This window comes from Ammodytes marinus, assembly GCF_949987685.1.
Source record: "Ammodytes marinus genome assembly, chromosome: 6".
Classification (NCBI taxonomy): Eukaryota; Metazoa; Chordata; class Actinopteri; order Uranoscopiformes; family Ammodytidae; genus Ammodytes; species Ammodytes marinus.
Window position 1 is genome coordinate 1,479,358 of NC_137235.1, and position 12,351 is coordinate 1,491,708.

General features: G+C 40.3%; 1 protein-coding gene across 1 annotated transcript in view; it reads left to right on the top strand.

Annotated features, from left to right (window-relative positions):
* The window catches only part of c1qtnf6b (C1q and TNF related 6b), a 22,489-nt gene extending 10,620 nt beyond the window's left edge, over nucleotides 1–11,869 (top strand). Inside the window, exon 3 of the mRNA XM_080029696.1 lies at nucleotides 7,765–11,869. Coding sequence (XP_079885822.1) covers nucleotides 7,765–8,312 — 548 coding nt within the window. The 3' untranslated portion in view covers nucleotides 8,313–11,869. The remainder of the gene's footprint in view (nucleotides 1–7,764) is intronic.
* Nucleotides 11,870–12,351: the final 482 nt, after the last annotated feature.

Genomic DNA, 12,351 nt, shown 5'->3' on the forward strand with positions numbered 1-12,351 from the left:
TCTTCATAAGATACATTTCATGGTTTACACTACCCTGCTGATAAGGAGAAGGGAGCTGCTAGGCCGGTTGTCATGTGCTGGCACATCCCACACAAATAGTTCTCCCCTGACCTTGGGCAAAGTATCTCCTGAAACTGCCTGCCTCTGTATATACTGTGTTGTTATGTGCACTTACAAAATGGTGAATGAATGTGAAGTTAAAGCTGGTGTGGAGGATTTGGGGAGAAAATAGCAGTTGGGATAGAGATTTGAATCCAAATACCTCAACCGCTCCACTTGTTCTCTTTGGTCCCTCCCCTATGGTCCCTCCCTGACACGCTCTACACCAACAAAGTTGGTGCCAAAGTGAATGGACAGTCCCAACAGCCAATAAGAACAGAGAATCGGAGACTCGCTCTGATTGGTCAATGTGTACAGCTCATGTTAATGTTGACCAATCAGAAATCACATACCACAGCTTTAATAAAGTATAAGTGTACAAAGCACCAGAGTATAAAATTTAAATTATTCTCACAGTTGAAGTATGAAAAAAAGGATAAAACAAATATATATTCTAAAATCTGTCTATCTATCTATCTATCTATCTATCTCTCTATCTCTCTATCTATCTATCTATCTATCTATCTATCTATCTATCTATCTATCTATCTATCTATCTATCTATCTATCTATCTATCTATCTATCTATCTATCTATCTATCTATCTATCTATCTATCCATCCATCCATCCATCCATCCATCCATCCATCCATCCATCCATCCATCCATCCATCCATCCATCTATCTATCTATCTATCTATCTATCTATCTATCTATCTATCTATCTATCTATCTATCTATCTATCTATCTATCTATCTATCTATCTATCTATCTATCTGTCTGTCTGTCTGTCTGTCTGTCTGTCTGTCTGTCTGTCTGTCTGTCTGTCTGTCTGTCTGTCTGTCTGTCTGTCTGTCTGTCTGTCTGTCTGTCTGTCTGTCTATCTATCTATCTATCTATCTATCTATCTATAGATAAAAAAAGGATAAAAAATATATACAGTATCTCACAAAAGTGAGTACACCCCTCACATTTCTTCAAATTTTTCTTTATATCTTTCCATGGGACAACACTGAAGAAATGACACTTTGATACAATGTAAAGTAGTCAGTGTACAGCTTGTATAACAGTGTACATTTACTGTCCCCTCAAAATAACTCGACACACAGCCATTAATGTCTAAACTGCTGGCAACAAAAGTGAGTACACCCCTTAGAAAAAATTTACAAATTGGGCCCAAAGTGTAAATATTTTGTGTGGCCACCATTATTTTCCAGCACTGCCTTAACCCTCTTGGGCATGTAGTTCACTAGAGCTTCACAGGTTGCAACTGGAACCCTTTTCCACCCATTTATGACAGCATCACAGAGCTGGTGGATATTAAAGACCTTGCGCTCCTCCACCTTCTGTTTGAGGATGCCCCAAAGATGCTCAATAGGGGTTAGGTCTGGAGACATGCTTGGCCAGGCCATAACCTTTACCCTCAGCTTTTTTAGCAAGCCACTGGTCGTCTTGGAGGTGTGTTTGGGGTCGTTATCATGTTGCAATACCACCCTGCGGCCCAGTTTACGAAGGTTGAGTGCACGTGGTCAGCGTCGTACACAGAGGTTGGCTTTGGAAAATAGACGTATGAGTGCTGCCAGCATTGCTGAAGGGCTTGAAGGGGTGGGGGGTCAACCTGTCAGTGCTCAGACCATACGCCGCACTCTGCATCATACTGGTCTGCATGGCTGTCATCCCAGAAGGAAGCCTATTCTAAAGATGATGCACAAGAAACCCCACAAAAAGTTTGCTGAAGACAAACAGACTACGGACATGGATTACTGCAACCATGTCCTGTGGTCTGATGAGACCAAAATACATTTATTTGGTTCAGATGGTGTTAAGAGTGTGGAGCGGCAACCAGGTGAGGAGTACAAAGACAAGTGTGTCTTGCCTAGAGTCAAGCATGGTGGTTGGAGTGTCATGGTCTGGGGCTGCATGAGTGCTGCCAGCACTGGGGATCTACAGTTCATTGAATTCTAACATGTACTGTGACATACTGAAGCAGAGCATGATCCCCTCCCTTCATAAACTGGGCCGCAGGGCAGTACTGCAACATGATAACGACCCCAAACACACCTCCGAACGACCACTGGCTTGCTAAAGAAGCTGAGGGTAAAGGTTATGGACTGGCCAAGCATGTCACCAGTCTTAAACCCTATTGAGCATCTTTGGGGCATCCTCAAACGGGAGATGGAGGAGCGCAAGGACTCTAATATCCACCAGCTCCTTGATGTCGTCATGAATGGGTAGAAGAGGGTTCCAGTTGCAACCTGTGAAGCTCTAGTGAACTACATGCCCAAGAGGGTTAAGGCAGCGCTAGAAAATAATGATGGCAAAACAAAAAATTGACACTTTGGGCCCAATTTGGAAATTTTTTCTTAGGGGTGTACTCACTTTTGTTGCCAACAGTTTAGACATTAATGGCTGTGTGTCGAGTTATTTTGAGGGGACAGTAAATTTACACTGTTATACAAGCTGTACACTGACTACTTGACATTGTATCAAAGTGTCATTTATTCAGTGTTGTCGCATGGAAAGATATAATGAAATATTTGAAGAAATGTTAGGGGTGTACTCACTTTTGTGAGATACTGTATATATATTTATTCTAAAACCACTCCCAGCCGGTTAGAGTTTAGTGAGAGAACATGTGTGTCTAATATGAGAGCGTTCTCTGCCAACCGGAGCGCAGTCCAACCCATGTGTCATCACTCTGCTGTATTATCTGTTTCTCCTTTGATACACGGACAAGCCAAGGCTGTTCTGACCCGCACACAACCCTACAGCCAGGCCAACTCTCTCTCTCTCTCTCTCTCTCTCCCTCACACACTCATACTCACTCACTCACTCACTTACACTCTTTCTCTCTCTCTGTCTCTCTCTCTCTCACACACACAAACACACGCACACACACGCACACACACACACACACACACACACACACACACACACACACACACACACGCACACACACACACACACACACTTGTAGAGACAATGCTTGGATGCACACAGTGTCAGGTGATGAACCCATGAACTTTTCCAAGTTAGATTTTATTGTTTTGGACTTAAAGAATGTTTCCAACCACAAGTTTTTATGATTCTGATGTTGAGCTAAAACTGATTTTGACAACAAGCATCTCCAGAACCACTGAGTCCACATTGTAATTTGACACACACACACACACGCACGCACGCACGCACGCACACACACACACACACACACACACACACACACACACACACGCACGCACACACACACAGACACACACACACACGCACACACAGACACACACACACACTCACTCACTCACTCACTCACTCACTCACTCACTCACTCACTCTCTCTCTCTATCTTTGTGAGGACATTCATTGACATAATTCATCCCCTAATTCATCCCCTAACCCTAACCATCTAAACCACACACACACACACACACACACACACACACACACACACAGACACACACACACGCACACACACACACACACACACACACAGACACACACACACGCACACACAAACACACACACACACACACAGACACACACAGACACACACACACACACACACACACACACACACACACACACTCAGTGTTGTATGTTCTGCGGTGATTGCATTTAAACAGCGTGACCCAAAATCAGTTGTTCAGTCAGTTTCAATTCAACCGAGCACTCAGAAAAATCTCTCAATTGATTGGACGAAGGCAATTCTGAACACACACTTTTATTTGAGCTATTTGAGTTATATGAGCTTGGAAAGACTTCCAGCGTTTAGCTTCAGTGCCCCTTACTCCTGGAACAACCTGCAGCATCAATTCAAAATAGATACCCTCGGGGGCGCCCTTAGCTCAGTTGGTAGGGCGCCCCCCCCCCCCATGGGCCTCGGCCAGCAGCGGACCCGGGTTCGATTCCAGCCCGCGGTCGTTCTCTGCATGTCACTCCCCTCTCTGCCCCATTTCAACTCTGTCTCTACACTATCAATAAAGCATAAAAATGCAAAAAAAAATCTTAAAAAAATAAAATAATAGATACCCTCATATCCGTTAACAAATTTAATCATATTATTTTGAATCAGTCCCACTCCACCTGTAACTGTTTTATGTAGGCTATGTTCTGCTTCACTCATTTTTTTAAAGATAATTTTTTTGGCATTTTCAAGCTTTATTAGACAGTACAGAGTTGAAATGGGGAGACAGACAGAGAGAGAGAGAGAGAGAGAGGGGGGATGACCTGCAGTAAAGGTCCACGGGTCGGATTTGAACCCGCGACCACTGCAACGAAGGCCGGAGCCAATATGGTACACGCTCTATCCACTACACCACCGGAGCGCCCCTGCTTCACTAATTTGATCTGACCGTTTTAACGATTTTGTCAGCTTGTTGTATATTTGCATTGTGTTGTGTGTGTGTGTGTGTGTGTGTGTGTGTGTGTGTGTGTGTGTGTGTGTGTGTGTGTGTGTGTGTGTGTGTGTGTGTATTGTTATTTTACTCAACATCATTGTAAATGTAAAAGGTCAGGTCGCCCCTCGATTGATCTTTTGAGGACACTACCTCCCTGATGACATAGTTAGAAGGATTGTGTGGATTTAGATGTAGGTTTTACTGGGGGTTTAAAATGAAACAAAGGTCAGTGTCAAACTCTTACAATGCAATCTAATCTAATGTTTAATCTAGATGTATGTTATTTCCCTGTAAAGCACTTTGAATGGCCTTGAGTCTATAGAAATAAACGTGCCTTGCCTTATGTGGGCATGAGTTTTTGCTGCCGTTTGTGGAAACTGTTATAACATTGCTCTGGGCTGTGTGTGCACAGACTCTGATAACAGCTGGACTGATCAGTGTGCATCAAAGGAACACTGGTATTTACTGGAGTCTTGTGTCACCATGTGTGTGTGGATCTATCTGTCTGTCTGTCTGTCTGTCCGTCCGTCCGTCCGTCCGTCCGTCCGTCCGTCCGTCTGTCTGTCTATCTATCTATCTATCTATCTATCTATCTATCTATCTATCTATCTATCTATCTATCTATCTATCTATCTATCTATCTATCTATCTATCTATCTATCTATCTATCTATGTGATGACACAATGCTGTGCTATAACAGTGAAGCGGCGACGTTCCTTGACAAAAATAAATAAATAAATAAATAAAAATTAACACTTTAAAATGAAAGAAAAGTCAGAGTCCAATGTGGCCATGAGGTGTTCATTCGGATCAGTCCCTTATATGGGCATGTAGCGAGGTGTATGGTGCTGCTAAGCTGTTGTTACTCACCTCAGGCTCTCTGTGTTCAGACTCTAGTAACAGCTGGACTAATCAGTGTGCATCAAAGGATCACTGGTATTTACTGGAGTCTTGGGTCAGATAGATAGATAGATAGATAGATAGATAGATAGATAGATAGATAGATAGATAGATAGATAGATAGATAGATAGATAGATAGATAGATAGATAGATAGATAGATAGATAGATAGACGGACGGACGGACGGACGGACGGACGGACGGACGGACAGATAGATAGATAGATAGATATGACCACATTAAGAGCTGCCTTGTCTCTCTGTCTGTCTGTCTGTCTGTCTGTCTGTCTGTCCGTCCGTCCGTCCGTCCGTCCGTCCGTCCATCCATCCATCCATCTATCTATCTATCTATCTATCTATCTATCTATCTATCTATCTATCTATCTATCTATCTATCTATCTATCTATCTATCTATCTATCTATCTATCTATCTATCTATCTATCTATCTATCTATCTATCTATCTATCTATCTATCTATCTACTGTATCTATAGTAGCGCTAAAATGAACACAAACTGAAAGTTCCTCGGAGCACCTTTAATACATTCCCTGAGTTAGTTTAGGACATAGTCAGTGAAGGCTTTGGTTACATAATAAAAGTGTTTTTGCACATCACAGTCTCCGTACTGACGTCTGTTGGGACATTGTGTCTCTCAGTAGCACAGAATTAAGATAAGCAAAGGTTTAAATAAATAGCTTTGGATTTAGGAAAGGGCTTTGGAACGTCAGATGTAAAAAAGTTTCCCTGTAATTTGTCAGTATTTCTGGATGTGTAACCGTTGTGAAAGTCAGAGAGAAGCTTAATGGCATCGCGTTAATGTCCAAATGAAAGACGAAATGTTTTGGACTTTTTGTTTTTCTTCTCGGTAAGAGCTGCACTTAAAGGTGCAGTGTGTAATATGACATCATCAAGAAAGTTCTACAAAGTTCTAGAATGCAACGCTCCCTGGGTAACCCCACCCCTTTAGAATAATAACAGAAGCTACAGTGGCCTTCAAGGACAAGAACAATTCTACATTTTAAACAATGCACCTGATGACATTCCAACTATGACACTTTCAAGATGGCGGCACTAGGCCTTGGTCCAAAATATGCAGAAATATGGACATATATGAGACCCTTTCTAAGGGAAAAAAGAATAATTCAAAAAAAATGTTTCAGCTATTATGCACTAAATTAAATGTACTTATGGATATTATAATTATTTTCTACAAAATCTGCTAGGAAATAAAACCCAAAATTCTACACACTGCAGCTTTAATTAGCAAGTTGAACATCTATAAAATTAGGAATTTATTTCATGTTCTTGAGAATACGTCTGGTAAAAACAATAAGGGGTCAAATCATGTCGCCTGGATCAGCCACTGAAGACTCATTTCAATATTAGAAGACAAAATTATCAGGGCTCTTCGGTGGCGTAGTGGATAGAGCGCGTACCATATCGGCTCTGGCCTTCGTTGCAGTGGTCGCGGGTTCAAATCCGACCTGTGGACCTTTACTGCAGGTCATTCTCTCTCTCTGTCTCCCCATTTTTTCCTCATAATTTTCCTCTACACATCCAATTGGAAGTATTACAAATTTAAAATGTTGTATTTAAAGGTGCTACGAGGAACTTTTACAGGTTTTTTTTCGATCGCTAAACCACAGTGGGCACAACTGTAGCTCAATGTGCAAAACTCTAACTACAGTCTGCACTACCAACAGTCACTGGAGCTGAACAGTTCACTTCACCTGCAAAAATAGGTTCAGTGCAGCAAACACTATGAACCAGCCTCATTGAGATAACACACACTGTCACTCAGAACAAGACACAATTGTTCTGGAGAATGCTTTTGTTGTCAAAATCAGTGAGTATCTCCACACGTACACACACACACACACACACACACACACACACACACACACACACACACACACACACACACACACACTACACACACACACACACAGATCGAACCCTGGTTTCCCGTAACAAAGTCAGTTGTGTGTCAGCTGTCCACAGGATACTGTGTACTGTGTGAAACGTTGAATCATTTTATGTACTTTGGCCTCAAGCAGCAGCTTTTTAACTGAAACCATACGAAACGTTTGGAGGGGAAATTAAATAAATATTTGGTGTAAAACATGACAAGGAGCCCAGAGCAGACACTGTGTTTTAGTGTGATTTAGATCAACTATATAAAAATAGCATTCTTTGCACTGATGGTCTCGTTTGCTGTTACATGTAATTTATGATCATCAGGGTAAGAATGAGACTGTTTCAGAAATATTTAAAAGTTCCTCGTAGCACCTTTAAATATGTTGTAAATCGTTCAAAACAAAGATTTCACTCATTAATCCATTCCTCCTTCTTCTTCTTCTTCTTCCCCCAGGTGACAAAGGCGACAGAGGGGACAAGGGAACTCCTGGTAAACCCGGGCTGGAGGGACCAGGAGGATTGCGAGGACCCGCGGGGCTTAAGGGCAGCAAAGGCCAGTCGGGCGCCCCTGGAGATGCCTGTAAAATCCAGCACTCTTCATTCTCCGTCGGCCGTCGCAAATCCCTACACAGCGTGGATTACTATCAGGCCCTCGTGTTCGACACTGAATTCGTGAACCTACACGAACACTTCAACATGTTCAAGGGAAAATTCTACTGCTACGTGCCCGGGGTGTATTTCTTTAACGTGAATATACACACGTGGAATTTTAAGGAGACGTACCTACACCTCATGCACAACGACAAGGAGCAAGTGATCCTGTACGCACAGCCCAGCGAGCGGTCGATCATGCAGAGCCAAAGTGTTATGATGAATCTGGCGCTAAACGACGAGGTGTGGGTTCGACTGTACAAGCGGGAGAGAGAGAATGCGGTTTACAGCGATGACGTGGATGTTTATATCACCTTTAATGGATACCTGGTGGCTCCAAGCATCCAGTGAAAACCGCACTGAGAGAAAATATGGACTGGTTTATTTCGTTTTTTTTTATGCCATGGATATTGGATATTGGATATTTTTTATGCCATGGATATGGTCTCTCGAGGATAAATAAAAGTTAAATGAAAAGAATAAATGAAAATGTCTTTATGATACAGAAGTAAGAAGAGTATAAGCGCCACAGGAGAGAGAGAGAACGAGAGGAGGATGTCGTATAAAAAATGGATTATGGAGTTTAACACAATTTTATGATTAAAGGAAAGGAAAGTTTTTTTATCATTTTAAATTCACACACAAGGCAATTCAAATAGCTTCACAGAGGCGTTAGAATACCTACTAAATAATACATTAAAAATATTAAAATTGCATTTAAGGGGGAAAAAAAGTGAAAACACACAGACACATTTAAAAAAAAAATAAAAGAAAGTGACATTTTTTTTTTTAAATAATTCCCGTTCCAGACTGATAAGGTTGGAAAGATGTTGACTGACAGATTTGAATTCCCGTATCAATAACTAAACTGTTAAATTAAAAGTGTTACCATTTCACATTTTTACTTTTATCTCGAGGTGTATAACATTTAAAAGAAATTCCTCTTGTTTTCTCCCTCTCCGATGGCCCTGACACTGTTGCGAGGAGAAAAACAAGAATGTTTACAAGTTCTGGTGCTTATTCCTTCACCCCTCTGCCCTGGAGGGGGGAACAAACGGTGCTTTCTGAAATGAGGTCGACCCAAAACAATATAATTAAAACCCAAATAAAGTATAAAGAATACAGCTCTGGAAAAAATGAAGAGACCACTCCAAATGTTTAGAGTCTCTCGTTTTACTATTTATAGGCATATGTTTGAGTAGAATGAACATTTTGGTTTTACTCTACAAACTACTGACAACATTTCTACCAAATTCACAATAAAAATATTGTCATTAAGAGCATTTTCAATAAGTAATGTAGAGGTAAAGATTGAAGAAAAATCCGGACTGGTCTCTTAATTTTTTTCCAGGGCTGTATAAAAATAAGAGAAGGAGGTTAGAGAGACACACTAGTAGGAAAGGAATTTGAATAACATCCTTTGCACTTGAAATACACTTCTGTACAAAGTAAATATTGTGCTCCTGCTCCTGTGCTGTGCTAGTTTACGATTTGGGTCAGTGATTTCAGGGACGTCGTGTAGGATACAGTGATGTGCCTGCCCTGGACCCTCACTCATTTTGTTTTCTCTTCTAAATTGAAGTTTAGGGTCTTAAAGGAATACTTCACCCACACGGAACCAGTGTTCTATCATAATAAAATCACTATTATAATATAATGAATGAGGTTTTTCTTCCCTCAGTCTTCCCTCAGTCTTCCCTTGGCCCTGCTGTCCTGTTAATCCTAACCCTTACTGTGATGTCACAAGAAGGAACATGTAGGGTTATAGACAGTGAGACCATAAAACACTCTTTCTGCCTTTTCTCAGGCTAGGATGATCCGATTTTTAAAAAAATTGCATTTATACTAAACAGGATCTCAGAGTTCAATACACCTTCATATTCCAACCGGTGAAGTAGGTCTTTAAGAACAAGTTTAGTTCAAGTGTCAAGAAATCAGACCAAATTTTTTTATATATATAAAAAAAATTAAAAATGTATGCTTATATCTAAAATGGCCACAATCAAAATCATGAATTATAATTATCAAATTTTTTTTGTGATCAAATTTTTTATTTTTTTATTTAAAAAATACAGACTAACAGACAATAGTACGACATCTTTTTTATTGAATTGAATTGAATTGAATTGATTTTTTTTTTATTTCGAACAAGTAAATAATAAAAAATAAAAAAGCAAAAATAAACAATAAAATAAATTAAACAAGTGGTGAAACAGTTACAATAAAGTAATATTTACACACAATGAAAACCACAAATGAAAATAAACTGTCTTACACTTGCTTTACCTGTTCGAAAAGGGGTGAGAAGAAGAAAACTTATTTAATCTCACCTCTTCTCCCTGATTTATATATCTATAATGACTATTGGCTTAAAATTTTAAATAATAATAATATACAGAAAAATACACTTATCCAGTACCCATACTTGCAAATAGATACATAGAAGTGTATAGATAAAAGAAAAAGACAATAAAACAATTAAAAAAACAGAAACTAGAAAAAAGACAGCTAGGGAAATATCTCAAAGGTTACAAGAATTATAATTATTATTTTAAGTTTTTTCAAGTTGTACCCACCATCATTTATCAGGAGTCATGAAAATGTGCAATCAGTATATGTACTGTACGTGTACCATGGTGCTTCTTAAAAAAGAATATATTTTTTGAGCGAATGTTAGCATACATTTAAAGGTACAGTGTGTAATATCGGGATATTTAGCATCATCTAGTGGGGAGATTCTAGATTGCAACGCTCCCTTGCTAACCCCTTCCCTTTTGGGAGAGTTTACAGAAGCTACGGTGGCCTTCAAGGACAAGAAGCTATAGTTACTAAAGATGGCATCATCCACCACTGCCTCAAGTCTTTCCACAATATCAAGTGATGAGGTGAATATGTATTTAGTTATTTATTCTATAGTACTTCTTCTTCTTCTTGGTCTTCCAACAGGTGCATTTCCCCAGGACGCCCACTATATATAAAAACGCATAAGGCCGTTAAGTGTGTCCGCTCTGTGCTACTGTAGAAAGATGGCTGCGCACTATGCTTATACACTAGTTAAAACATGCTCATGAATATTATATTCCATTTCTACCAAGTCTGGTCTGGTAAATATGCCAATAAATGCTACACACTGTACCTTTAACTTCCTTTGTGCCTTTCTGAAGAACACTTAGCTTTAAACTAGCCTGGACCTACCAGACCATCGTACTTCATTTCATTTGTACAGAAGGTCTGGAATCGCTCAATTGACAAACGTTCACTCACTTGGAGGCGGGTGTCTGTTGAAGTTTAAAACTATTGGATGTGCCCAGTGCCACTCTGGATCTGCCAACCAATCGCATAACGTTTGGTCGTGACATAGTATGTCATGCGCCGGCTTCTGACTACAACTGAAACTGGCGCACAACCTCAACGTCATTGTTCTCAGCCACTCCCTCTGTTCGCTGATTGGACCGGTAAAAGAGAAAACCCAGTAATATATAGCGGACCCAGACTGACTACTGAAGGGAAATGAAAATTGAGCGGAAGTAGGTAGGCGGGCGGTGCCAGGCTAAGTTAGTTAGGGTTAGTTCACCCAAAGTGCAAAAAAATCACTAACATATCAAAATGAAAATCGGTGGTGCTTCGTTACTAAATGTGGTGATGCATTAGAGTTGTGTTGATTAAATGTCATGTGTTCTTACAGACTGTTGTAAGCTTGTAAAATGTAAATATGTGTATTATAGCTTTTCTTCTTTATGGCCCAAATCTGTGCTACCACTCATGCTGTTGGGGCCTGAATGTGTGTGTGTGTGTGTGTGTGTGTGTGTGTGTGTGTGTGTGTGTGTATGTGTGGGTGTGTGTTTGTGTTTGTCTGTACATGTAAACAGCATTTCTTCCAATAAATATACAAATGTTGCAATATCTGACTGCGACTATGCGTACATTTGCATCTTTTGAAAAAACTAAAATCTAGATGTTGGATAAAAGCCAGAGTTGAGGGGGCGCCCTTAGCTCAGTTGGTAGGGCGTCCCCCCTCCCCCCCATGGGCCTCGGCCAGCAGCGGACCCGGGTTTGATTCCAGCCCGCGGTCGTTCTCTGCATGTCACTCCCCTCTCTGCCCCATTTCAACTCTGTCTCTACACTATCAATAAAGTATAAAAATGTCAAAAAAAAAAAAAACAGAATTAAAAACTATATTTAATTTTTACAACTTAGAGATTTCTGGTTCAGAGTATTGGAGAAAAAAACTAATGTTGAGATAATGTCCGTTAAAGATGGTTGTATAGGAGAAATAAACAGACGCACACAGACAAGGTTTAGTCAAATAAACACCTGAATGTACATGTTGGACCTTTGATTTATACTAGTATGAAAGAAGACATGTTATGGAAGATAAATAGCCCCTGAT